Here is a 27,543-nt window from a genome sequence, read left to right on the forward strand (position 1 = left end):
CTGGGAGGGGATCTCTGCTCAAAGCATCCGCTAGGAATTGAGATCCCCTGGAACATGTTGAGATGACAGGTAAATGTTCTGTCCGAGTGCCCATGTCCAAATTTTCTAGGCAAGCCTAGACCAATTTGGCGAACGAGTCCCTCCCTGTTTGTTTATGTAAAACATCGCTGTGGTACTGTGTTAAAATCTGTACTGACAGGTTCAACAGGTGAGCTTCGAACGCTCGAAGCGCTCTGAAGACTGCCAGAAGCTCTAGCAGATTGATATGATTGTTGGCCACTGTGTGAGACCAGAGACCCTGAGCTGTGTGGTGAAGGTGGTGTGCTCCCCACCCCAACAGGGACGCATCTGTAGTGACTACAGCTTGTATTTCCGGATCGTAAAAGGGTTTCCCCTTTGACAGGTTCTCTCTTGTCCACCAGTGAAGACTTTGTACAAGTGTTGGCGAAACGACCACTAGATCGTCGCACTGACCACTTGCCTGAGACCACTGTTTCGCCAACCATTCTTGCATGGGTCGCATGCACAGGCGCGCATGGGGGACCAGGTAAATACATGACGCCATCATGCCTAGCAAACGCATCGCTTTGCACACCCTTATCTAGCGGCCCGGCTGATATAGAGGAATTTGCAGTAGTATATTCCAAATTCTTTCCTCTGATGGAAAGGCCAACCCCTCTTGCGTGTTTAGGACAGCTCCTAGGAACTGTTTGGAGGTGCATGGCACCAGGCTTGATTTTTTCTCGTTGATAGAGAAACCCAATTCTAAGAGGAGGTTGATCGTTCTTTGGATGTTTGATCTGCAAATTACTGGGGTCTCCCCCGTGATGAGCCAGTCGTCCAGGTAAGGGTACACTGGGATTGCCTCCCTGCGTAGGTGTGCCACCGCCACCGCCAGTACCTTGGTGAATACCCTTGGAGCCGAGGCTATACCAAAGGGCAGCACCTTGAACTGGTAGTGCTGACTGTCCACCTTGAAGCACAAGAATCTTCTGTGCGCTGGGAACATGGAAATATGAAAATAGGCATCTTTCATGTTCAATGTTGCCATGTAATCCCCTGGTGTTAGGAGGGAGATTACCATTTGGAGAGTAGTCATGTGAAATTTTTGGGGCTTGATAGACTTGTTTGCAGGGTGTACATCTAATACTGGGCGCATTGTCAAATCTTTTTTTGGCACAAGAAAGTAAGTTGAATAGATACCCTTGTTTACCCGGTTGCCCGGGACGAGTTCTATCGCGTCCTTTGCGAGAAGATTGACGATTTCCTCGAGGAGGATCTTCTGGTGGTCCAGGGAATTTATTTTTTGTCGTGAAGGGTGGTTGCAGGGGTGCTCTAGCAGTTCGATGCAGTATCCTGCGGACACTCTGGACAGCACCCATCTGTCCAATGTGATCTCTTCCCATGCTTGGGTGAAGTTGGAAATGCGCCCCCCCTACTGGGGATGCGTGGGAAGGGACCCTGAGCGGAACGACACTGCTTTGCGGGAGGCGTACCGCCTCTGCCGGGGATGCCTCTAACACGGCTCCTCTTGTAACCTTTGCAGTAACTTTGGGTAGTCTGCTGGTTGCCACCCCATGATGTACCTTGTCCCTGTGCATAATTGGAGCCCCTCTGGGAATTTGGCCACATGAGCGACGAAAATTACTATTCCCTCTTTGATTAGTGGGCTTATTCGTCAATTTCCCCAGGGACTTTAGAGTATCCCACTCGTCTTTGGCAGTTTTCAGTGCGTCCTCTACCGCTTTGCCAAACAAGAAATTCGATTCCACCGGCATGTCAATAAGGGTTGCCTGGGTCTCGAGTTTAAATCCTGACTGTCTTAGCCAAGCGTGCCTATTAATGACAATGCTCTCTGCTATGAGGAGTCAATGAGAGCAGCTACCTGCTCCCACTGGTGGCAATTATAGCTTGCCAGCAGAGTGGTGGTGTTGGCGATCCTTGCCTGGTAAGCGGAGGTGGAGGCTACCTTCCTTCCTAGCCCATACATTATTTTGCTCTCCTTGTCTGGGAGAACCTCAGATGATGATAGAGGTGTCCCCGCTCTTTTTCTGGTGTTTGTAATTACCAAGGAGTCGGGTTTCAGTTGACCCCTTATGTAAAGAGGGTCTGACTGGGCAGCCCTGAACATTTTCTCAATTCTGGGGTTTACAGCCCTGGTGAGATTAGTAGTGAGAAAGGAAGGATCAATTATACGTTGGATTGATTTAAGAATAGGAATGGCTTGAGCAATGGGTCTTTTGTCCCCCACTAGCTCCTCTGCAAAGTCCCTTTCTTCCTGCGCCCCCTGAGCATCTATGTGGAAGTGCTCTGCAGCTTTAGCCAAGACCTCATTGAGAAGGGGCTGGTTATCTATAGGTGAGTCAGTAACTTGTGGTTCCTTGCGAACCGGGGAGTCCATATTGTAGACTTGAGCATCGTCTTCCTCCTCCTCATCCTGGCCCTCGCCATCTCCATAATAGTCGATCCCAGTTTGGTCGTCCAGCACCAGTATGTCTGGGTCATCCTCATACTGCTGGTAAGGCTGAATATAGTAAGGGTCTGAAGACAGGCCCTGAGCTGGAGTATCAAGCCGAGATCTCTTATTAGGAGGCTGCGGGTCCTTGGATCCTGAAGGAGTAGCATTGTCAGGGGTATAGCTAAGAAAATGCTCTGGGTTTTTTTCATAAAAATTAGCTAAAGAGGACATTCTCCTCATCACCGTGTCTATGTCCTCAGTGCTCCATTCTCTGGAACTGGGGATGACAACCTCCTGTTGAGGTTCATCTTCTAATCCCATATCGTAAGGAGTGGGAGGGATGAGCCTGGGTGTAGTGACAGGGACAGGGGTCTTAGATTTGTCCTTATCTGACAACCTATGTTTGTCCTTATGTACCTGGGGTGCAGAAGTTGAATGTGTCGACTTTTTCTGTCGTTTGTCCCCTTTACCGTGTGTCGAAGAGTGTTTCCCTGACTGTTTGGCCTTTTTGGAATCTTTCGATGCCTGTCGTCAAGATTCGGGGGTACTCTCTCTCTCTCTTTCTAGTGCGCATGTCGGGAATCTGAGGCAGACGCTGAACGGGCAGCCAGAGCAGATTTTTGGTGTGCAGCTTGGGGATGGAGGTCGGATTCGTCTTCTGACGAAAGTACCTCTGTTATTTTAGGGAGCGAGACACTCTTGGCAACTATGGACGGTTGCTGTGTGTCGTGCGGCGTTCTCAACCTGGAACGCCCAGAGAACACCGATTCAGTGGACCGCTCTCTTTATGCCTCTTTCTTCCGAGAACTCGACATGCGTGTCGAGTCTCGGTTGGCCTTAGTGTTTTTAGGTGTAGAAGTAGTTTGGGTAGCGCTCGTGCCGCTGGGTGTTTTCCCCCAACTGCCCTACCAGACAATCCTCTGCGGTCGGGGACTAGCGCTTGGGTGTCTTACGATGCCCCTGTGCCCTCGCCATCCGAAAAGGCGGCGTCGCTGCCATCACTGAAGGCACCCACCGCTTCCATGGCCTCGAGCTGCCTGGTGTGGTGGGCCCAACGTTTAGTGGAGCGGTCCTTGAGTGTTTTTGCTTTAAAAAGCCTACACGCTCTGCAGTTCGCTTCGGGGTGGTCCCTCGGCAAGCAGAGATTACAGGTGGTGTGTTTGTCAACCCAAGGGTACTTGCGGTTGCACTTGGGGCAAAATTTTAATGGAGTACTCTCCATATGTCACCTTATGGCAGCGGGCTAGTGTGTGTAGGAAAATAGAGTGTAGAGTATGTTTCCATCCCCCACTGTCCCTACTTGCAGGGCCGAGGTCAGAGGCCTTCCGAGGCCCAAAGTCCGTCGTGCAGCTCTCGACGGTTGTTTGTTCTTCTGATCGGCGTCGATCTTCGATGTCTCGACATGGCAGTGAAGGAACGGGGAAATGAATATTGATTTTTTGCAAAATGGCTGAAAGCCAGGGAACTCCGTGCAATGCTTCCGACAAGTATGGCAGAAAAAAACAATCTGAGGATCCTACACGCGTGAGGAATCATCACGGCTACAGTGGATGTCACACTAGGGATAGTATTACTGGCACACCCTATGTCGACGCCCATTTTCGACTTTCGAAAAACAAATACTCCGCCGCTTCCACTAGATGTCGGCCAATGCCCAGCATTTGATCTAAGCAGATCCCAGAAGCCTCAGGGGAAAAAAAAAAAATATATAGATATAGATATATATGGTTTTTGGGGGGTTTGCGTTGGGGTGTCGTGTGAGGGCTTGTGGGGTAAACCTACATGTAGTCACCTGACAATCTCGCTGTTCTAGGGTTCTGGTCGTAGGGATTCTGCCCTCCTTACTACTCAGGACACAAGCTCCCTGGCCCTCTATGAGGTTGCATGGTTTCGTATGTTTTCCCATTTCCAGAGACTCCCATGGACCTACCTAGTCCGCTGTTAAAATGGATTTATAAAATCCGGCCTGGTATACAGATTTCAGGTCATCCTAGTTATAGTGTAAAGGGTAACTAACTAAGGCTAGCCAAACCATATCAAGGTAATCATGGAGAGTGGTCAAGGCTTGGTCTCTGGAGTGAGTGAGCGTGGTCAGGGGTCCACAATGAGTCCACACAGTGAGGCAAACAATAATTCTACTAAAACAGTTAAATACAAAAATACTCTAATACATGCCCAAACTACAGAAGAAATATGAAATCAAGCAGGTACTATCACACAACAATCCGATATCAAACATATATACATCTTTGGTTTGTAGAAATGCATACAATTCACTTACACCTAAAAGGAAGGCAAGCAATGATGCAGCTAGGAAAACCAGTTCACAAGAATAATACCCTAACTTTAGAAGTCCAATCTCTATGTTGAATGGAGTCTTGTACCCAAAAGTCACAAAAGCTTCTTCTCAGGAGAGGGAACAAAGGTAGGAAAGGTTCTCAAGGTGGTGGCAAATATTCCAGAAGACTTCCCAAGAATATCACAGCTAAGTAAGAGGCTTTTTCTATCTTTTAGAACAGCTTTTAGAACAAACGTTTCAAAAGCGGTGGAATAGAACAAATGTTTATTCTAAGATTTATTATAGTGATAGATCAGCAAGGAATATCAAGGCTTAGTACCACCATAAATTGAATCCACCAGTCACGAAGTCAAAGTTATAACTTTATTCTGTACAGATACAAATATCAAAGCTCCCAAGCGCCTCACAGTGTTTACCAGCAGACACAGTGAGGGGTGAGAGTACTGGTCATCACAGAGCATGCAGTATTTATACACAGTCCTGGTCATGGCCCAGCCCTTCTCCAAACTAATAAGTTACAAATTGGGTTTGTGCCCAGTGCACATGACAAATATAACAATATTAGTTTACACTTTTGACATGTTGTCCTATCCTTGGAGATTCAATGGCGATGTTGGTTCTCCAGCTCAAGTTAAGCCCAGTTTCAAGAAACAAATTCAACAGTTTATTGCAAAGGCACATGGTTTTAGTTTGTCTGCAATTCAGTTCTGATGTTTGTATATGGCTGAAGCTATTGATGCAAACAACACCTGAATTGAGGTTCACTGTGGCTCGAAGGTTCCTTAAAGATACAATACTGGCAAAGTTTGTTGGATTCAGCTATGTAGATCTTTCCTTGTTTCTTGAGCTTTAGGATAAATCCTGTTCCAAGAGATGCACAAAGGATTTCTTCCAAAACACACGGCTGTAGTTGCTTTGCTTTGTGTGTCGTTGTTTGAAAGAGAAGGAGTCTGTAGGCCCTGATAACACTTTGAATGGGAGTTCATTTTGACTACAAGGTCTCTTTGCAAAGGACAATTTCTGCTTTTGGCAGCCCTAGTGTTGACATAGGCTCAAAGGCCATTCTGCTCAGTGGCAGCTGAAAATGGTTAATCATTTCTGAACAGGCAGCAGGAGTTGGGATCAAAATGGCAGATGTTTTCAAGATGGCGGCAAAGTCAATTCTATTTAAATCGAGTTAATCATAGGTTTTAATACACATGTGAATGTCTTAGGCCAATGTTCATAATCGGGTGGTATTTATGTGAATATGGTTTAACAATAGGGGAGTCCAGGGTGGCTGCAGCTATTGCGATTACTCCCCACCCTTACTCTGATTTTCCCAAGCGACTAGGCAGGTCGACTGGGAGTCAGAGGTAGGTTTTCACGCCACTGGATCCAGTAGATGAAACGAAAGATCCAGTAGAGGCATGGATGAAAGACTGAAACTGGCCACCTGAAGTGAGCGGTGCAGCCCGTGCCTCAGGATGCCGGCCACTCTAGTGAGGTGGGCGTTTACTATAGGCGAACCCCGAGCGCGCGTAGGGTCCCAGAGGAAGGCCAAGTGCTGGGGAGGCTGCCGTGAGACAAGTCCGGGGCAGGGATCACATCGATTTGGTGGTTTGCGAGGTGATCGGGGAGATGCTCCCCTGCGCGCACCAGAGGCACGTCCCAGAAGCATACAGGCAAGTCATTTAATGCGAGACCTTGTGGAAAGAGAACGGTGGGGGGCTATTTAGAGCACAGCACGCGAAGGTGTTCAGGCAAGCTATGTAAACGCAATGTGCTGGTCAACCGTGTGCTATACATTATTTATATACACAGGGACTGGTGATCACGTCCACACATGCCACTTCACCACAAAGGGAAGTGAGTTAAGCACTAGAGGTTTGCCTTAGCTCTATTTAACCAGAGCCTATATAGAACACGTATTACTGACCTGGCGGGTGGCTTGACTCCGTTGAATTCCGGGTTCTCTGTTTAATGATGCGGCAGTGAAAAGCAGTGTAAGGGTGCCAATGATTCGGGATCTATTGAAGTGATTTTCATAACTTGTAAATAGTGAAAGGGGGGGGCGATTGGAGACTCGCTCCAATCCATGGAGTGCAGTGCAAGTCTTTAACCATCCCCTGAGAACCCTACCCGTACACAACATAGGGTTGAAAGTGTAATATCGCCTACGGGTTATGAATAGGGGAATCTCACAGAGCTCTTCCAGACACTGTTGGGAATCTACCTGCAGGAAGACTGGCACAATAGATTAAAACATCCCCATACTCTGGGCCTCTGGGCTCTTTTTGGCATGTTCAAAGTGCAGATAACATGAGCCAACAGAACCAACCTCAGCCTGCAATTGGTGGGTTGCAAGAGACAGTCACACAGACGGACTTTCAGTTACTAGTGGAAAAAATTAAATCATGCTGAGCAATATCCATAACTCAATGGCAGAATTGAGGGAAAGACTAGAAAAGACAAAATGGAAGCAGCTGAGAACAACCAGCTATCGGCAGACCCAATTGAAATGAGATTAGATGTCAGGTCGCAGGACTAAGAATCCAAGGAGGCCGACCTTGCCATCAAGATTGAGGACCTAGAGAATAGGGAGAGGAGGTGTAATATTTGTATTATGGGCCTACAGGAACCACAAGAGGAAACAGTGTCCTCCTCAAAAGATCAGAACAAAATCTAGTTAACCACTCGCGCACTGATAGTTCTCGTGCTCCAGATATCTTTTTGACAGAATACACCGGGGCGGTGGTCCCCCAGGAGGCAGACGGTCAGTTCTGGCTAAATGCCATTACTTTAAGCAGAAAATTTACTTTCTAGCAAAGGCGGGATAAAAAGGAATCTGATCACGAAGGCTCCAAGGTTTGTACATATATCAGGATCTGTCTGCATTGACGCTAACCAAACGCAAAGAATGATGGTCTTTGATGCAATGGCTTTGTGAGCATGTCTAGTATTACAGATGGGTCCATCTATTTTCCTTCATTTTTGAATACCAACAAGAAGACTATAGGATATCAGCAGAAGAGGCGCACAGCCCCATGATACACCCGAGAAAAGAAGGGCAAGAGCCTAAGTTAAGTGAAGAAAGCAGTGCTTAGCGACCCATGGGCAGGGATTTGCCGCTTTAACCCAAGAGGGGAAGACAGAACGGCTCCAGGAAATATCGTCAACTACATACCCCATAGGGGATGGGTTTATCTACATCAAGCCTCATTGAACGAAATGGAATGTAGAATCTTATAAACGGAATCAGGGCAAAGAAAATTGATGTCCATCTGCAGGGTGTCACAAGGCACCAGAACTTGAGTTAGAAAAGTATACAAGACAATTAGCAGCACCCTGAATGTATAGAATTGATTTAATAGGGCAAAGCGTTCCTTTTTGGTGGCTCTAGTTTGATGGGGCATCTCTTCCTTTGAATGGAGGGGTGGAGAGTATGAGGGGGAAGGAATAGGGGATACGAGGTGGGGAACAACATGCTTACTCTAAAAGTCAATAGTATTCCGAAATGGGGGGGGGGGAGACGTTGGGTGTAATGTTATGGGAAATGCAAAATGTAAATCTTGACACAAGCAACGGTCTTGAGTTGTGTGGGAATCACAAGGGTGCGGAAGGGAAATGATATTGCATACTAGTCTTACCTGTAGGGTCCCTCAGAAGGGATCCATGTTGCAAACAGTCATATTTTATTCATTCAGGAAACTAAAATCAATAGAGGGGAAGAATACCAAATAAAAGGAAACTGTAGGTGCAGTGTTTTGGCCCTCAAGTGGTGTCAGACAGGCTGGTATGGAGATGCTGACAAGTAAGTCACTGGGCTTGGTAGTCCACCAAATAAAGAGGTGAATAGATGGTCGCCTCCTGGCGATGAAAGGGAGGATCAATGCAACGGACGTGACCTTATGATTACCTATGCACCAAACCAACAACCAAGCACTTTTTGTAAGGAACGACTAAGGATCCAAGCGGGCTGGAAGTTGGGGGTGTTGATCTGTGGTGGCGATTTTAATATGTTAGCAGGCCCGCTGAAAGATTGGCACTCATTAAGGGAAGGGGCGACAACCAATATAGGGATCAGAAGATGCTTTTACCACAAATATGCAAACACATTACATGATGGCTGTATGGAGGACAAAGCACCCCAACCAAAAGGTCTTCACTTTTTATTCCCCACCCACAAAACATACACACGGTTGGATTATATCCGGATTGATGCTGAAAATGCACATGATATAGTGGGGACGTATATACAGGAGGAGGAATGGTCGGACCATGTGCACGACATCCATTGACCTGCGGTACAGACCACTGACGGACAAGCGTATTTGTAACACTGTTCACCACCTCTTTTCCACGATGCTATCAGGATCGAAACAAGGGAATTTAAGGTGAATGATAATGGAGAGGTACCGTAGCACCTGGTTTGGAAGGCTCTGAAGGTCACCTTCCGAGCCCTATAGAACTCTGAAGAGTCAGTGTAAAAAAAAAAAAAAAAAGGGGGGGGGGGGGGCAGACTTTTACACAAAACTGTACTCAAACAGAAAATGAGAGGGTAGAAGCATTGCTGAGGGACCAGGTCTACTCGCAGGATAAACAGGAAGTGACAGACCTGAGACATGAGCGCAGAGACCTTTGGAGACCCAAGGACCTCTCCCAGCTCTGGTATTTAAAACAGAGGTTCTATGAACAAATTAGGCAAATCCCACACATTATTAGCAGACTAGATGTTTTGGACTGCAACTCCGATTAGTTCAGACTAGCTTAGTAAATGGTGAGGGATTCATCATGGGAGTTGTAGTCCAAACATCTGGAGAGTCGTAAGCTGTAGAAACCCAATCTAGAGTTTATACAAAGTGCCCTGGAATGCTCCCAAGACCAGAGAACCTCAGTGTACTGTGCACTCACTACCAGAGTCTGTTCTAGAATGCAGGAAACAAGAATTGATCAAAGACAGCACCTGATTCAGAATGGGTCAAAGGCAATTTAACTCCAAAAGTAGAAGTCAGGCCCAGTATTAAACCAAAATCTAAAAAGAATGTAGTAAGAAGACCAACACTGAAAACGAATCCAACTGAAAACTGCTCAAAATACATATATTTTGGGCCACAGGAGGACAGTTGAATGGCAGAAACTTGCAGTGGATAACAGACTGAGAATGAAGGATCTGCAAGCAACAAGTGTGGTTCAATTAACCATTTAGAGTTGAGTATTTTAACATTATTGTACATGAAATGCTTGAGACCCTAGAAGCTCCTGTTTGCATTCCAGCAGTTGAAGGCGAAACTCCAGTAAGTCAATGTTATGATTTTGCTATCAAAGTGTATGTTAACTGTTACCACAATGGCACCAGCACAGACAATAGACTTGAATGCCTTGAATAGACACAGGATGACTTAAGAACCACAGCCTTGACATTGATTCAGTGAATGCTGTAGCATGATCCAAACCCTAGGAACTTAAGGGACGAAAGGGTCATGCAATCAGACACTTTGGGCAAAATTGTGCAAAAAGGAACTGGCCTGAAAAATGGACCGTTACAGATGGCATGTTTTTTTTCAGTGCATTTTGTTCTGCTGATAGACCTTTCAAGCAACATTTCACGTTCCTAAATGTTCAACAGCAGCAGCTATTTGCTAAACAAAAGGATATGCTGACTTTTGAAAGGCAGATCGGCAGCAGTCTGGAGTGGAGGATCTGGGACCAAGCCAATTCTGTAGCCTCAGCATGGGGTGTAACCAAGGGGATTTAGAAAAATTAGGGGCGCTAGAAAGATACCAAGATTAAAGGGTTGCAGCTTCTGAATGTAAATGCAGGATGAACCTAAAGTCATCAAAGATTTGGGTAGCATAACGCAAAAGGTATTAATCCAAATTATTTCTAACATCATAGATAGGGAAAGCAAATAAGAGTGGGACGCTGCATGTGAAGAAGTGCCAGACTACCAGAATGACCAGCTTAGAGCTATCCGTGACAATGTCATCCACAAGTCCCGGCCAGCAGCTATGAAGGAGGGAGCTTGAGTTCCAAAATCGATATGGCCGAGAAGACAGATTTTGAATTTCAAAAGCTGGCACTGCAATATCAAGGAAGCAGGATGTGTTCAATGCCTATAGCCCTGTGAGACAAATATATGCACCTCAACATGCCAACTGGCCTCTGGAATATAGGCTGGCTGTTTGTGGGACAGGATTGTCCTCAGAGTCGTCTGGAAAATACAGGGACCAGGAGAATGGCAATTGTTATGAGCTAGTGCGAGATGAAACTATGGCTTAGAGAAACACTGTAAATAGTGTGTGTGGAGAAATGTTTAACGAGCACTACATGCATCACTAAGCAAATTGTGAGTGCATCAGGTTAACCTTAATAACTAGAACTGAAATACATTAAATGTATTGACTTGTGAAGAAACAACAAATATACATTTGAATTTCAAAACTAATTATGCTTGAACTGCCATGATCCCTTACCAGCTGTTGTCAGCGGTACGACAATTGGTACGCACACAACTCATTACAGTAGTTTCCCGGCATATTTTGCAACCCGTTTTTCAGGGGGTAATACAAGTCAGTGATTATACATTTAGGGTACAGGGTTAGGGGGGTACTTGGGGGAATATATATATATATATAATACTCAAATGATGCCCCTAATTGTGATAGCATAGACCCACAAATATGTGATTCGGAAGGCAGAGGCCAAGGCGCGAAGACATACACAGATTAATGTGAAGATACTGTTGAATGCAATATGTGGATTTACAGTTACAAATAACTTGAATTACTTTTCTGTTTTCTCCTCACGCACTAAACGATGCACTGAATAAAACTGGATAATGTAAGGGGTACATACGACACCTGGGTGTAGGTATTAAGAAAACACAAGGGCTGGTGTAAAAGTGTCACAAAAACAAGGATTATAAAATACACGAGAAGGATTGCGCTAGAACTCACAAAAGTGGGCGAGGGAACTGAATGTATTGTATAGGTTGCTGGAGCCATGGTCAGTGCTATGCTGCAGCAATGTTTTTGGATGGCACAGTTGGTCTGGGGCTCCCAATATTCCTTGTTCGGGTCCAGCATTCAGCTGCCCAAGGTGGCCCATGACTTTTGATAACCTCACCGAATCCCCCAGTTTAGGCAGAGGACTTCACATGAGCAAAATGTGTGCATTTCTTTTTTTTGCCTGCCTTTTTCAGTAGATCTTACCCTTAAATTTCCTCTTTCATTTCTCCCCTTTTTCCGCCCTCATATTAATTGACCTTTCTTTAACAACCATGTACAGTCTGTATGGAAAGCTGTTCGATGGGGTTAGGAAATTTGAAATCTATATTTGTCTGGTTTGATCACTGCAAGATAATCCAACAGCTTCTGGTCTAGGTGATTTACAGGGTATTGAAGACTGCACACAAAATAAGTTTGTACTCAAAATGTTTCTCTAGCACAGAATTCATCGGGAGATAAACAACCCATTCTCAACTTCAGAGCAGACATGTTAACGCATTTCAAGAGACGGACGCTTTAGAGGGTCATTCCGTCATTGCCAAAGAGGTGGCACAGATACATTTAGCCTATTCATCCCTCTTGCCGGAAATATCTGAGGTTTGTGATGGGAGACTAGTCTAGCTTGCACATGGCCTCCTTACCATCCTTGATGATTGCCAGGAAGCTGTCTCTTTCCTCTCCTTCCAGGATGTGGTCAGCAGCCATAGCAACACAGCCCCACAGGGTAAACTTAAATCTTGATAATGTACAAGTCCCATTAATAGACTTCAATCCCATACTACCAGGAGTGAAAACGTTTCTCACCCAGGCATCCACTCTCTTATCACTGTCAGGAGGGATGGATGGGTAAGCTAACTGCTTGGTAGATGTAGCAGCATGAACCACCAAGCTTTCTGGTGTGGTATGCTTAGTGAGGTAATCCGGGTCACTGCTGAATGGTCTGTACTTCCTCACAAAGTATGTTTTTATTTACTGCTGCAGCAGTTTCTGGTGTTTCCCAATTTGCGGAGACACTTTCCTGTAATGCCATGTGAAAGGGCAAAATAGGGTCTTTGAGGAGCCTGGTCCAAGATGTCCGCCATGTCCTCCTGCTCAAAAAAAGGAGTAGGTCTACTCCATCCTAAATATTCAATAACATTTCCCATAAGTTTTCTGTATGAAGAGTGAGCATGCTCAGTTGGGTCTGGTTTGCCAAACTAAATCTGGCGAGGTATGCAACCCACTGGCTGACTGAAGGTTATCATATAAACCTCTTAGCCTGGACTCAGATATATTAGTTCCTCTGGCACATTAGGGGTGCCGAACTGTAGTCCAAAAGGGGGTGTATGGTCATCAGAAGGAGGTTCCTCATATATGGCTGACAAAATAGTCCTTTTTAGGTAAAGGCTTGTAAACCTTTTCCTGTACCACTACTGGCTTCAATTTAGACCGCATTGACTTTGGTATCTGATTCGACGGCTCTGACGCAGTCGGCAAAGGCGTCAAAGTTCTTGTGCTTCTTCAAAGGAACCATAGATGGGCAAAAAAATGTCATCGGATCGAGAACTTTCTCGATGTAAAACCGGCTTCCAGCTCGGCTTCAAAAATGTCTTCGACTTCCCTTTGTCGTCCTTATGCGGAGTGACTGGGGCATGTTTTTCTGCTTGTCCGAGGGGATCGAGACCGCATTCTCGACGATTCAAAGCATCTCACCACATAATGCGTCCCATTTATCAGGGGAATCCGATTTCGTAGGATACTTGATTACCTAAATCGAGGAATCACTGCGGGTCGAAGGTGACCTATGATGCCTCTTCTTGGCCTTCTTCGAAGACAAAGAATGTCACGATTAACTTCTCGAGCAAGACCGTTTTGGACTTTTTGTGACCGGAAGAATCCCTCGACTCAGTCTTTTTTTACCTCTTCGAAGGTGACTTTGAAGGTAACCTCCACATCGCCAATTTACCTTTTACGCTCCCCAAGAGCCTTCTCTGTCATCGCCTGACAGGAGCCACAGTTGGAGGTACGGTGCCCGGAACCCAGACATACGTGGTGGGGGTTGGTGATTGACATCTTCGACACGCAGTTTTGCCACTTCTTGAAGCCCGACTTGGGAATCGATTGTGTTGACAAAAAAGACATTTTCCAAACAAAAACCCCCATTTTCAATGAAGAACGGAGCACGCCATAATTCTATCGAAGCGTTAGCTCTGAAAAACAGAACTGAAGCCAACGGGCGCTGCATGCGCTACTTATACTGATAATGAAGTCGACCGCCGAACAGAGGCACTCTAAGGAAATCGACTCAACGACAGTGCACACAGCGCCCGCTGTCGAAAACAAATTCTGAAGCAGCTGAAAATGGAGAGATAATCATCATAAGATTAGGAATACGTGGGAGACACAATCCATTTGAGTGGAGATTTTGTCAGAAAGTGATTTCTGCAAAATCAGATGCAATAAGAGAAGCGGGAGTATCAGAATCAGGAGGATGTGACAATACGGTTCAGGGTGCAACACAGAACAATGCGGAGATGAGCGCGCAGCAAGTTAGTCCTTTTTGGAGAAAATAAACGTAAGTAGAGTGAAAGAAATCAAGAAGAGTAGATCAGTGGTTCTAGATTTAAACTAGATCCAGAGAGATGAGAAGGAGGGTTAGGGATATTAAGAAGGTATGGGCCAAGTATAGATAAGAGGGGAGTTAGAATGAGTGTAAGAACGATGGAGATTATAGTCAGCAAGGAAGATCAAAGGTAACTCAAGATGAAGAAAGGATGAAAGAAGAATGTTAAGACTGTCGCAAAAAGTATTGATAGGTCCCAGATGAAGTAAATGTTTGGGAAAGCAATTAAATAGGGTTTAGAGAAGAAGGTTAACTGGCATTCAAAAGTAGAAAACAAAGGTAGATTAGTAAATGGGAGCAGAAGTAAAGAAAGTTGATGAGAGAATCCCAAAGCAAATGTAGTGTAGGTGGCAGAATGTCTGTGCTGAGGCCAGCCACTCTACACCGGAGGCCAAATGTCCTTACTCAAAGAAGTACCATGGGGGGGAGTGATATTTCCTGGATTGCACCATCCTTCAGTGTTCCACTAGCACTTGCAACATAGGTTCTGAAATGGCAGTGTTTTCATACTAAGTATACCATCTTACAGAATTCAGGTAACTACTCCTGAGCCAGAACAGGATTATGTGCAAGGCCTAGAGCACCAGGAGCAAGGCAAACAAGCCCTTGCAGTAAGCGGTCAGACCCTGTGCAATCGCTGATAACTGCAACAGGCAGTAGCGCTTCCAATCAAGGGTCTCTTTCTAAGCACTTACAGATGTATACAGACTGTGATGAGCCAACAGTTTTTTACCTTTTTATAGGGAGCTTTGAGATGGTTGCCTCACCCCCAGTTTAGCCCCAAGAAGCGGTGCCTTAAAGTGGCTGTGGTCTTTGTCCATGAAAAGGATTTGTCAGAGATGTTTCTGGTAGTGAACAGACTGAAGTACCATCCAGGAACCAACGAACACCAGAAAGGACTGCTGACCAAACTGCGATGCATGGAGGAATTGGTCTCTTCCTGGACATTTTGTCTTCTGTGAGATTAATTACTGTAGAGTAAACAGGTACTTCAACTTCTGCAAAAGCCATTAAAGTTCATGTGATAGTGTGACCAAAGCAGCAGCTGTCCCAGCTGTGTTTCAAACAAAGGGAGTAGGCCACACCGCTAGTACCTGCTGCTCGCAGTTTGATCGCATAACTGGCAAAGGCATGCACCAACATCATGCAGAGGAACCAGTGGGGAAAAGGAATTGAAGAAAAGTAGAAAATAAATGCTCTGTTTGCCAAATGCTCTGCTGGTGCAGAGAAAACAGCTAGAGAAGTGAGGATGGCACGTGAAGTGGTGTGACTGCATATGTGTGACTGCATCCCTAAAAATAAATGAAGCTCTGGCCCAGAATCTACAAAGGGAACTCCCGAGTGTGGCAGAAAAGTGATGGAATGTAGCAGTATAATCCAAGCAGGATGTCTACTGGAAGGAGAGATGTGAGCAGCATGTGCATGTCATACATGACTCCAATTACAAAGGCAGTCCTGTCAATGCCCAAGTTTGATAAACAGTTGCCATGCTGTGGAGTAACCACTAGAAGGCGGACTATGCAAATCTGTGAATCTAAAATTCTATGCCCTCTTCTGCTCTGTGAAAGGCCCCTTCATTTTGGATTAATGTATGCATGGCTCAGTGCCAGGTCATCATCTATTCTCTTCCATCAATCATTTCTTCCTTTGGCCTTTCTGATCATTCATAGCTTGATAATGCTCAAATCTGTCTCCTTTTCTTTCGATATCCAACAGTTTTCATCAAAATCAGAATGGCGCTTCTCTCCATCTTAACTCTGATAAACCAAATTATTTCTTCCCACGTCTTATCCCTCATGCCAGCCAACTCACCTGCCTCACCCGTTCATTATTGTAGATCCCTAAATCAAGCTCTCCTTTCCCAAATATCAATGCTTTTCAGATACCATCTAAAGTCCCCTTGCCACAATTCTTTGGGGTCTCCCGTGTTCAAATCTCAACAAAAAAACTAAGTGAAAATCTTTGGAGGTATATGAGCAGAAGGTTAGGCACTGGCAGCCAATTAGGTTGAAAGAATATAGCAGCTAGCCCAGTGGAAGGGTACAGCCTGCCCTATGTTCATTTTGACTCAAAAATAGTGACCAACCTTAATCTTGCATCAGTATGTGGGTAATCCATTGAACTTGAAAAAGTTGAATAACCCTACCATGCTTCTGTTCACCCTCCGGTTTCTTAATGTTACTGTACACCCCTTCTCTGTTTCCCTTTATGCTCTTCCTCCAGACTTGCATACCCATTTCCTTTAGGTAGCCACTACGGTTAGCTGCAGACCACATTCTACCGCTTTGTACCCAAATGCAAAACGTATCAATGGCGCCTGTGCCTCGAATCCCAGAATGTGCAGTGACTGCTTTGTCATACAGCTGCTTTTCTTGTCCCAAATGCTATTTCATTTGTTTTTGGAGATTGATTTATGGAAAAAAAAGTTGTACATTCATTGTTAAATAAAATATTGCTTTTGTTTTATGTACTGGTTAGTGGCAACTCTTCAAAACTGAAAAGACCGAACTTCTAGGTATTCATTTTGAACAACAGCACAAGTAACCAGAGACATGTTTCAGCTTCATTGTGGTGAGATGCATCTTTTGAATAGATCACTGCGTGAGAAGGACAACGATGTCAAGGTTGCTTCTGTACCTATGAAGAGGGAACATGGCCTAACAGTTTGAATTGCACAATTCCCATTGGTGAGAGGACCAAAACAGCTTTGTGTTTGTTTGCCCCCCCCGCCCCTCCCCCCTTCTACTATGGCTCAGGCATAGGGGAAATGCATGAAAGGTTGTACAGAGCAATGACCATGGTTTTCATTAATTCAAACCCTCCCAAGCATTACTTTTTAGATTTAAGTTATTAGCAAGCTTGTACTAAATTTTTGTTTTTTGTTTCTTGTGAATATTTTGGATAAGCAGCCAGACCAGTGAGAGAGGGTTACCACCTAGTTGCAAGATAATTTAGAGGGACTGTATGTGAAACATTTCAGGCAGAAGGCCTGGTCGGGATCCACTTAAGTGTTCAGGACAAAACTGTAGCAGGTTTAGTGTAGGTTTTACCCGGCAACTGATTCAGTGAGAGGGAAGTGCTGATCTATGAGCTTCTCCTGTAGGCTATTTTCACCAAAGCCCAGTTTCCTTTGGCAATGTGTGAAAACATTTCTGTCTGCTCATCCTCCAATGTGTGCTACATCCCTGCAAAGGTCACACGCTGAGAAAACAATTTGGGCAGAGTGGGTAGCGCATCAATGGCAGAGAAATGCAATAACAGCAGTCATGCGAGAAGGCAAATCTAGAGTTCAGGAGCGTACTGACCAGCAGCTATCTGAGTAGAAGTGTGACTGTGCCCTCACCATAAGCTATTCAACTCCTCAAGAGGAAATTAGTTTATGGAAACATCTCATGCCAAGCCTTTTTTAACCCCAAAAATAAGCCACAATCAGGCTATGAATGCAGTGTGGGAACTGAAAACATTTAATAAAGCTTAAGTGCTATCAGATGTTCTTTTGAAGAAAGAATGAGGGTTCATCATAACAAGGCACTGTTGATCGTTGCAAAGCTCAATTTAGTAACAAATAAATTGTATCAGTGGGCATATTCATCGCAATACACAATACTCCCATGAAACCCCCCCATTACTGAACAAAAAGTCTGTCTAACTAGAGTCAGTTTAAAGTACCGAATAAGGATTTCTTACCAGAAGCAGAAATACTTGTTTTGTTTGAAGGCGAAGGTCCCCATGGATCTGCAGATATTTTAGCAATGGATGAAGATTGAGAAGAAGCCCAGGGGTCAGCATTCTTGGGGAGAGATTTGGTAGCAGATCCAGGCGTTGGCCCCCAAGGATCAGAGGCTGATGTTTTTGTACCTACAATAACGGTCAACACCATGGATACTGTGAGTAACTAGACTAACAGTGGTACTTCAAGATGACCTCAATGAATATGCATACTCATTCAAATGTTTTCAGAAACAATACTACAATGCATAATAGTGGCTTGCAATAAGAGCGCAATCTGGGCCATCCCCCTGGCTGTCTGCTACAGGAAGAGCTAGGTCAAGTATTCAAACTTTTCCAGAATACATTTGTTTAGGATTACCATAATGCTGTAACCTTACTTAAAATAAGCTTTATTTTGGATTCCTCCTCACTTAACATATACAAAAAATATGCATCACTTTACACACAAATACACATTTTCATGCTGGTCACAGTTTTAACTGTTATTTACGTGTTACTCAAGTGTCAAAAAGGCCACACTTCTAAACGCAACGTTATCATACAATGACTGCTTGCTGTACAGCATGGACTCACTAAATGTTGGCTACAGAAAAGTTGGCTTCTGGACCTCTCCCCAGAGACTCAAAGATTTTTGTTTTTACAGCTTCCTGTAATCTGGTTGCCAGCGTCTTTCAGGCAATGGTAATCCTGAGGCAAATGGAGAAACATTTGGTGGAGCAAGTCCAAATTCCCAACCAATGCAGTTTATTTTTATTTATTGGTCATTTGTATGGCGCCTATACACGTTTCCAGATTAACTCACAGCAATCCCTTTCCAAAACCCATCAGCAGCATTTCTCATCTTCCAAAGATTAGTCTGGCAGTTCCCCTAAATTCTTTATACAAAAGAGCACAGGAACTAGCAGTATCTTTGCGGACATGTCAAGTTATGAAGTACACAGTGGAAGATTAGTTGCTAGTCTTAGCATGGCAAACTCGGCAGTGTCTAGACGCCAAAGGTTTTCGTGCCACAAACAGGGGGCTATGTTCAGAGCCGTTACCGCTACACTGGGGAGCAACTAACCTTTCTCTGTACATATTCGCAAGTAAGAGCTACTCACTCCTGCCTTTGTCTTGCTTGGAACATTGTTTAAATGGTCCCCCCCCCAAAACCCACTTTCTGTGAAGTTAATATCAAGATCTGAGTAGATTTGCTGAAGATGTGTGCAAGGATACAAACCTCTTTAAACCCTCTCTCAATCGAAAAAGTCTGTTAACGCATCTTTTGGTCCAACCCTCCCTTTCCCCAATGTATTATCATAAGGCTTCAGGTAATTTGGCCATGACCGTCTTGAAAACATAATGTCTTCAATCTCAGTTGCTTCACTGAATCAAAGGCTTACCTCAGACCTTAAAAGCATGCACAGATGAGCTCACTTTTGTGGTTAGCGAGACAGGGTCCCAACACTCGGGATTCGGGGACCCTACCGGACCTAGGGCCTACCAAGGTGTACATCAGACTCCTCAGGGACCCCCCTCAACTCCTTCATTCCTACCCCATGTGGGAGTTGAGGGGTTCCCCAGTCCCTGGCCCCAGAGTGTGCATTTTCTATAACTGCTAGTACCGCTGCCCCTTGCACAAAGCCAGTCAACCTCTCTTCAGCCAGGGTTCTCTTCTCTTTCAGAACTCCCCCAAAATGCACCTTGGCACAACTACAAAGAAAACCCAGACTGGAACCAAAGGAATGAAACTGAGAAAAGATGTGGAATGGTTTGCCTAACCAACAGAGATGAGACATCAAACACCCAACCCACCAACCCCATATGGACCCCCAAAGGGAATCTGAATATAGAAAGTGAATTGAGAGGGAGAAGGGACTGCAGAGGGCACCAAGAATTCCTCCCCAAAATCCACAGGGAAACAAAACACCAGCATTAGAAGAAAGCCACCACGAAAACTTGCAGACTGAGCACATTGATTTCACCCCACAAATGGAGATAGAAAATGGAAAGGGGCTGGGCTAAAAGCCTTCTTAAAGCCTTCCAGAGGAAGTCCTAACCCCCAGAGATTGTCTAAGGGGAGCATGTACCAGGGAGACCAATGGAGCTGGGAGGAGTGTTGTAAGGGGGTAGTACGGGCTATAAAATCTAATCCAGCACAGAGGACATTGACAGGTGTTTGGGTGAGACCAGGCAAAGGGCGGAAGGTGGACTGGAGTGCTGAAGAGACTGTGCCAGTGTTGGGAGAGAATACAGATAAGGTATTTTGTGAGAGAGTGTGGTACTGGGTAAGTCCAGTGTGGGAAGTGGGGTGCGATGGTAGAGCGCGGGAGAGACATGTAGGGGGATTTAGAAAGTGAGTGAATGTAAGTGATAGAGTATATGGCAGGAGAGTGGTGAGTGCAAGGTAGCAGTGGTGGGGACATACTGAAGCAAGAGGAGGGTAGTTGGGAGAGATAAGCAGAGAAATAGTGATACAATTAGCACATAGAGTAGACAGTGAATTAGAGACGGAGAGGAGCGATAAGCATACAGAGAAAGAATAGATTTGGTAAGAGCAGCAAAGGCAAATAGAGAGGAGCAGAACTGGAGGTAAGGGTGGTGGGGGGAGTAGAACAATAGAAAAATCCCAGAGGGAGGACAGGTAGAGAGAAACAGAGGGGGAGTGAGGTGAGTGAGAGAAAGAGAGGGAGGGAGAGAGAGAGCGAGAGAGAGAAGAGAAGGGGGAGAAGGGGGCAGAGAGGAGGAGGGGGCAGTGGGAGTAAAACCAGAAAATATCCCTTACAAAATCCTGATGGGAGATAGATCGATGGATAAAAACAAAGTGGGACAACCTTTGGGTTTCTGTTGAACAGACAAGACTTCAACAGTACGGTTTTCATTGCTCCTGGATAATCTTGGGGATCGGAATGTCTCGGCTACAGTGGAGGCAGGCAAACAGGAGGTCGAGAGAGGGAATTGTTTATGACAACCATGCGAGACTTCTCAAACCAGTTTTGTTTAATTAAGATATTAACTAAGCACTGTAAATCTGTGGGCTATTGAGGCCTTCTATGAAATTTGCTATTGCCTCATTAGCAAGGGTAGCATGAAGGCATGTCTGCTGTTGGGCCTTCTCTTTCAGAAGCCCGCCTGTAACTGTGGTTGGTTGACTCCATTTAGGTTTCCAACTGGATTAGGAAGCATTTGACACAAACTTTACTATCCACATCCAGAAGGGTAATATGTCTGTAGGTGGGGTCCCCTTTATTTGCTTTACACTGGGCAACTTTAGGATGCAGGGATTCTAGCGCCTACACAAATACAGCTAATCACTCTTGATAGTATTAATACCCACCACTCGATTACATCTTTGAAGTAACTGCTTGCCAGAGCATTTAAGCTTTTCGGCCTGACCTTCTACGATTAGTCTCTGTACATCTTCCATGGGATTTGTGATCCCTGAAAGGGGCATTTTCCCGTTACCAATTAAGTGGCCTCCTGTTTGTGTAGTTATTGAACTTTCAACACTTAGAAGAAATGTTCTACCTAAGCGGCCCTGAAGTCCCCTTTGCAACCAACAGCCAGAATGTCCTGTCTTCATTGTTTGACACTACACAAAAGATTATCTTGACATCTAAGTGGACTCAAACTGCTTCTTCCATTCTGCACCAACTCTGTCTGCAGTGCCAGGCCTTGCATGTGTCTGAGCAGTTCAGCCAGCTTCTTCATCCTTGACGTACCGTATCTGCAGTCCTCGACCCACTGAGCTGGTCTTACTTATTGCAATCTTGCTTAACAATCCAGTTGAAAATGTTGGACTCCACCACTTGTTTCACTAGACTGGTGTACAACTTCATGGCCACTGCTTGCGTTGTAACTGGATGTTTCATTTGCTTAGACCAGTTATCCAGCCTCCCCTTCTACAGTTTCTTTCCTGGATATGCGGGACACAGCCTTAGCGAATTGCAAACGCTTAATTGAGCTTGGCTATTTAGATCACTATTTTATTAAATTTGCATAGGAACACCATATGTATGAGAGGTAGATGGTCACTGTTTAGCCAAGGAGGAATAATTAGCTCTGAGAGGACCATCACCAATGTTCACTTAACACTGCGTAGGCTAGCGTTGTACCACTGCACATTTATTTCTATGTTTTTGTTTGCATTATAAAGCGCACAAACAGCCCAGAGGCATTTTGGCGCTGTAACATGGAAAGCGACTTAGTTACAGAGGCATCGCATTTTGTGTTACATGGAAGACGATTTGGTTGCAGAGGGCTTACATAATGTGATTGTGTCATGAGTCATTAGAGCGTTACACAGAGCTAGCACATCATGATTGCGTATTGGCCTAGCACGGTAGCAGTGCAAAACATTGCGTGCTTTTCATGTACAGTCTTAAGTAAATAGCCATGTTTTGATGGCCTTACGAAAAGCGAGATCCAGGGGTTCTGTTCTCAGGGAGAGCGGCAAGGCGTTCCATTGCCTTGCAGCGATGAAGGGGAAGCTTACACCAACCCCTCTGGCACGTTTCACTTTGGGTACTACCAGCTGATTGGTGCAGGGTGTTCTCGTTGGTCTGGAGGAGAAGGGTCAGTTTACTCTCTGCGATAGGTAAGGTGGGGCAGTGTGGTTGATGCACTTGTGGGTTAGGGCAAGTGTGTTAAAGAGGACACATTCTCTGATGGGTAGCCAGTGGGCTTGTCTTCTAGCATTAGAGATGTGTTCCCTTTTGGGGATGACTATTGTGACACAGAGCATTATTTTGGATTGTTAGTTTCTCAAGGTTTTTTCCCGATGTGCCAGCAAAGAGGACATTGCAATAGTCTAATCTAGACCCAATTAAAGCTCTCACAATAGTTATGCAGTTACCGGTTAAGGAAGGGCCGGGGTGCATTTATTAGTTGTGTAGTAGGCTGCAGAGGACGCAATGTTGTTGATTTGCCTGTACATGGAGAGGTTGGCATCTAGGTATACCCCAAGTGTTTTTACAGCCTGGGAGACTGGGATACGGGTGTTGTCAATATTGAAGGAGTATTTGTTGTCAAGTTTCTTTAGTAGGTCGGTGGGCCCCAACAGTAGTAGTAAAACATCCTAAAAAATGTACTGTTGGAGCTTGATGTCCCCATCCTTCCACTCAAGATGGCCATTCTACTTTCCAGAACTTCCAGGTCGGTACAAACCTCAATTGTCTACACAATTCTTGAAGTGCGCTTCTGGGGGTAATCCAAGCAGTACATTCCAGGACAGCAACTCCTTTGCTCCATGCTCTTCTTAAGCCACTTTTGCATTGAATTTATTCAATAGAAATGTGGCAGTCTTCAACCTGCTCTCCAGCAGCAGATACATCTCTCTAGTAACCAGGTCACCTCCCCTCCCACCATCTAACACCCCCACCCCACAAATCTTGCTCTTTAATAGATTTCTGTGAGGAATGCAAATATTCCAAGCAGATTTTGGGGGGGTGCTTGGTTAGGTTTGACCCCCTGTACATAAGTAATAAAGGGTGGTAGCCCAAAATAAAAACAGGGTGGCATTTTGTAAATTTTAGCTCATAAAGTACAGGTCTCAAAAGTCTTTGCAGCGCACATTTCCATCTATGCCAAAAATTAATAATAAAAGTGCATCAACGTTTCGAACTCTGCAGGAGAAAATTGGTTGCTATTGCATCTGGATGTCACTGTATTTAGTCCAATGCAGTTGTAACAGTCTAGCAATTAAAATGTGAGACTGCATAACAATGACCGGGTGGAGAAGGTTGTCTGTGCTTTTAAACAGTAATATTTATTGTATCTATTAATTTACAGCGCTCTGTCAGAAATGTGAATTGTTTTTCTAATTGTAGTTACACAATATGGCTTTCTTTCCTACAGTGTGCTTATGGTGTAAAGAAATGCATGTATATCTTCATGTTAAAACCTTTTTTTTGCTTTTTTAAATGTTATGAATTGTTGTGTTTGTATTACGCTCCGACTCGTTGCGTATAGTGCTCATGTGAACCTTTGGCAGACCTTTCAGGATATTGCAGCATGAAATAAATTGTGCCATAAAAATGCAGGTTTCCCATCACAAAATTGCATTTATGGGAGCATTTTTACCCGATTAAGAGACCCCGCAAAAATGCCGCAATAAATGCAATTTTGTGCTGCAAATCTTTTTTTATGCCAACAAATATTTCATGCCGCAATATCCTAGAGGGTCTGCTTTGGGCAAGTTTTGTCATATGCAAAGTGCTTTTTATAAAATATAACAAAATAACAGGAAGGAGGTGCTCAAAGCCCCCAGTGATTCTCACCAGGGCAGTACAATTAACATATGTTGGACAATAATGGGTGACTGATCAAAATACTTGATGCATTGTTGATAGCGAATGTAAACTGATTCTGCTGCTGTACCTCGGAGGCCTGCATCTTTTTATGTCTACTATACAGGAGACTTTGCTTAAAGGTGTACAATCCAGTACACTGAGGGTGCCCATTGAAACAGATCTTTAGTACGTTATTTAAGAATTTAGATGTTAAAACTTTAATAGCTTAATAGACTATTCCTATATTCATTAGTATGCATAGGGTTAACACAAATGTAATATAACCCAGAGGCAGATTACCGAGATGGATGTTGCTGGTGGGTTGCCCACACACTATGAAACCATTCACAATCATTGGGGGTCACTTTAACTGAAGCACCAGACTGATTCCAAACTCAAAGAGCCCCTGCTTAAGTACTTGCAGAGCCTGTGCACATTCTAGAGTACGCAGATGTCTGGCGGTTGCACAATGCTACTTTTGCTTTGATATGTAGTCAAACCCCCAACATAAGGAGATGTGGCGGACTGCAATTCTTCCGATAACCATTTCTTACCTTGTTCTAGAAATCTTATTCACAAGCAAGCCCAGATCACCACTGAAACAGATTAAATCCGACCAAGAATATGGCTAAATCTTGCTAGAAATATTTTGCAGCAGAATAGGCCCATAATTGAAGACAGCTGGCAGTTTAATGTTTTGAGGGTTGCCTCCATTAACACAAAGCATTTGATGACGGCAGTACTCAGAGGTAAGGAAACAAAGGTTTTAAAGAAAATAAAGACCCAACCATAAGGAAATCTGGAAAACGGGAGTGGGGCCGAAATGTTTCTCACTGTGTTGACTATGGTGAGAAAAAAAAAAAAAAAAAAGGTAAAATCAAGGATGTTGCAAAGGCAAGTAAGCAAGCACGGGATATCTGGTATTTAAATGTACATATGACTATTGTATATTGGTTAAATGTTTAGAGAAGGGCAACCAAGTATAAGTGACCATCGGTCATACATAAGCAACAGGGTCGAGGATAAGCCCCTTATTGGCCACTCCTCTCAGTTGAGACACGATGCAAATGATATGCTTTTGTTTAATATTCAACCTTCCACTACGAATCCGAGAGGAGCCAGTGTGGATTCTTCCCTCAGAAAGCTGGAAAAGAGATAATTAGATTCCTGAATATGGCTGAGTGTTAGGCGATCCTCTGCACACCGATCCACTGCACACCAGAACACTGCTCACATTTCTCCAACACCTCCCTCCAGGGTTCGAGGCTCATGTGATTCGGTTTTCCCAAAGAACCGAAAGCTCCGTACCAGGTACGATTTACGGGCTCGATTGCAGCCCTTATTGCACTGGCAGTTGCCATGGAGAATATACAGCAGAAAGGGCGGCGTTACACCTCCACGCCGATCGTTCACCTGCTCACGTGATCCAGACTGGTGTTTACCACGTGACCTTGGTGGACGTCACATGACCCCGAAACGCACAGTATATAAGGCTTGATGTGCGGAACACTCATTGCTTCTCAGCTGTCTTCAGACCCTGGTTGGCGCTACGTTTGGATTACACTACTGGTTTACCTTGATATTGGAACTCTCTCTTGGACTCCTTCGGATTACCCTTTTGTACCTTTGCCTGGAACTGTTTACCTATTGCCGGATTTCTGACACGCCCCTAACCTGTCTTCGGATTGTCCCTTGGTACTTTGTTAAACTTTTACGCTATTTCCCTTTTTGGGATTCAAGTCACGGCTTTAGTTCTACAGGGGGTTTATCTTGCATCCACGCTTGCCCGCGGTCCTCTTGTTCTAGGGACCGCATCATCCGAGCCTCGAACCTCCTTCCTAGGTCTTCTGGGTTTCCCAAACACCAGATAGGTAAGACTATTCAGATCATTTGGTTATTGTGATATATTTATTGTAATTGCCTGGTACTTAACCTCGTTCTTTATTGACAGCAGCATCGGTGTTGCAGAGATTCCGTGGATCCGGGAAGTAACATCTCCCACCTGTGGCCCCAAAGGTCGCACAGCGGGTTTCTTTTAGTTCCCATGTGCGTCACTTGAGGACGGAGGTTTCATCGGTCTACACGACAAGTCAGAACACTGAGGAGGGATTGAGTGGAATTTGATTACAAACGAATGTATTCCAATGCGTTATCGAATAAGCAACACTTTTGGAATCTTGATTCCTAGTGAGAGTTTGTAAATACACAAAAGGTACATGTTCCTGTTTGAGCAGGTGTATTATGCTTCATTCAGCTGATCTATTCCCTAAGGGTTACTTCAAAAGGGTGAGGGCTGGGTTTAGTCTGGTTTTTACTAAGTATTGAGAACAGTGATTGAATGAAAACTTTTATTTTTGAACTAGTGGCTACATTTCAGCTGATGGTTATTCCCTGCGATAATAGTTTAGCAGGTGAAGGTTGGAGATAGAGACGGAAACGTCAGTATATGGTTTTGTTACTTTACAGTGGCCTACCAACATGGCACCTGGTGGTGTTCCTATTTACTACATACAGCGGTCCAGTGTTAGACAACTTTGATTAAAGTGTCAGATGAGGGCTGCCCAGAGTCTTTGAATAGATCAGTGGCATAACGATGGGGGGGATTTGTTCACCAGCAATCTTCTGTTTGTACTCAATGTATCCTTGGATTATTGCTGCTATGGACGCATGGGCCAATGTTAGCATTGCAGAGTTGTGATGGAGGCTAGTGGCACAGCTTGCATTAGTGGAGGGCCTGTGCACTGCAAGAAGATTGTGTGAGTGTTGATATACAGTCACCACATCTTGTTTAGAATGAATAACTAGTAACGAAAACGTAAGTTCATTTTAACCAACATCTGTAATCGATCATGAGCATTTATGCATAAAATGGTACCAAATGGATCAGAAGAACAAGGACAGCCAGAATTTTAAAATAAAAACTTGGGCCAAGTTGGGTTGGTCAGAAGTATATTTATGGAGTTGGTAAATGAGAAAGAGAAACTTGAGGATAATCTCTAATGCAATATTGAGTGGCATAAGACAATTAAAAGGACTCATTGGTGATCTACATTGTTTTAAGGATAAGATCGCCCAAACATAATGAGAAGTGTGAACAATGAGATTTACAGTTAATACCAGAATGGGGATGTCAGAAGATTGAAGGTCTGAAAGTCTCTGACATTTTCATTTGTCAGGTGCCAATGATTTGACCC

General features: G+C 44.5%; 1 protein-coding gene across 3 annotated transcripts in view; it reads right to left on the reverse strand.

The window, feature by feature from the left end:
• Positions 1-27,543, reverse strand: part of EPN2 (epsin 2) — a 592,428-nt gene that overhangs the window by 138,580 nt on the left and 426,305 nt on the right. For all 3 annotated transcript variants that reach the window (XM_069645677.1, XM_069645678.1, XM_069645675.1), the window contains exon 7: positions 18,036-18,206. In XM_069645677.1, coding sequence (XP_069501778.1) covers positions 18,036-18,206 — 171 coding nt within the window. The remainder of the gene's footprint in view (positions 1-18,035; positions 18,207-27,543) is intronic.

This window comes from Ambystoma mexicanum, chromosome 2p (genome assembly GCF_040938575.1).
Source record: "Ambystoma mexicanum isolate Mex_15411 chromosome 2p, UKY_AmexF1_1, whole genome shotgun sequence".
Taxonomy (NCBI): domain Eukaryota; kingdom Metazoa; phylum Chordata; class Amphibia; order Caudata; family Ambystomatidae; genus Ambystoma; species Ambystoma mexicanum.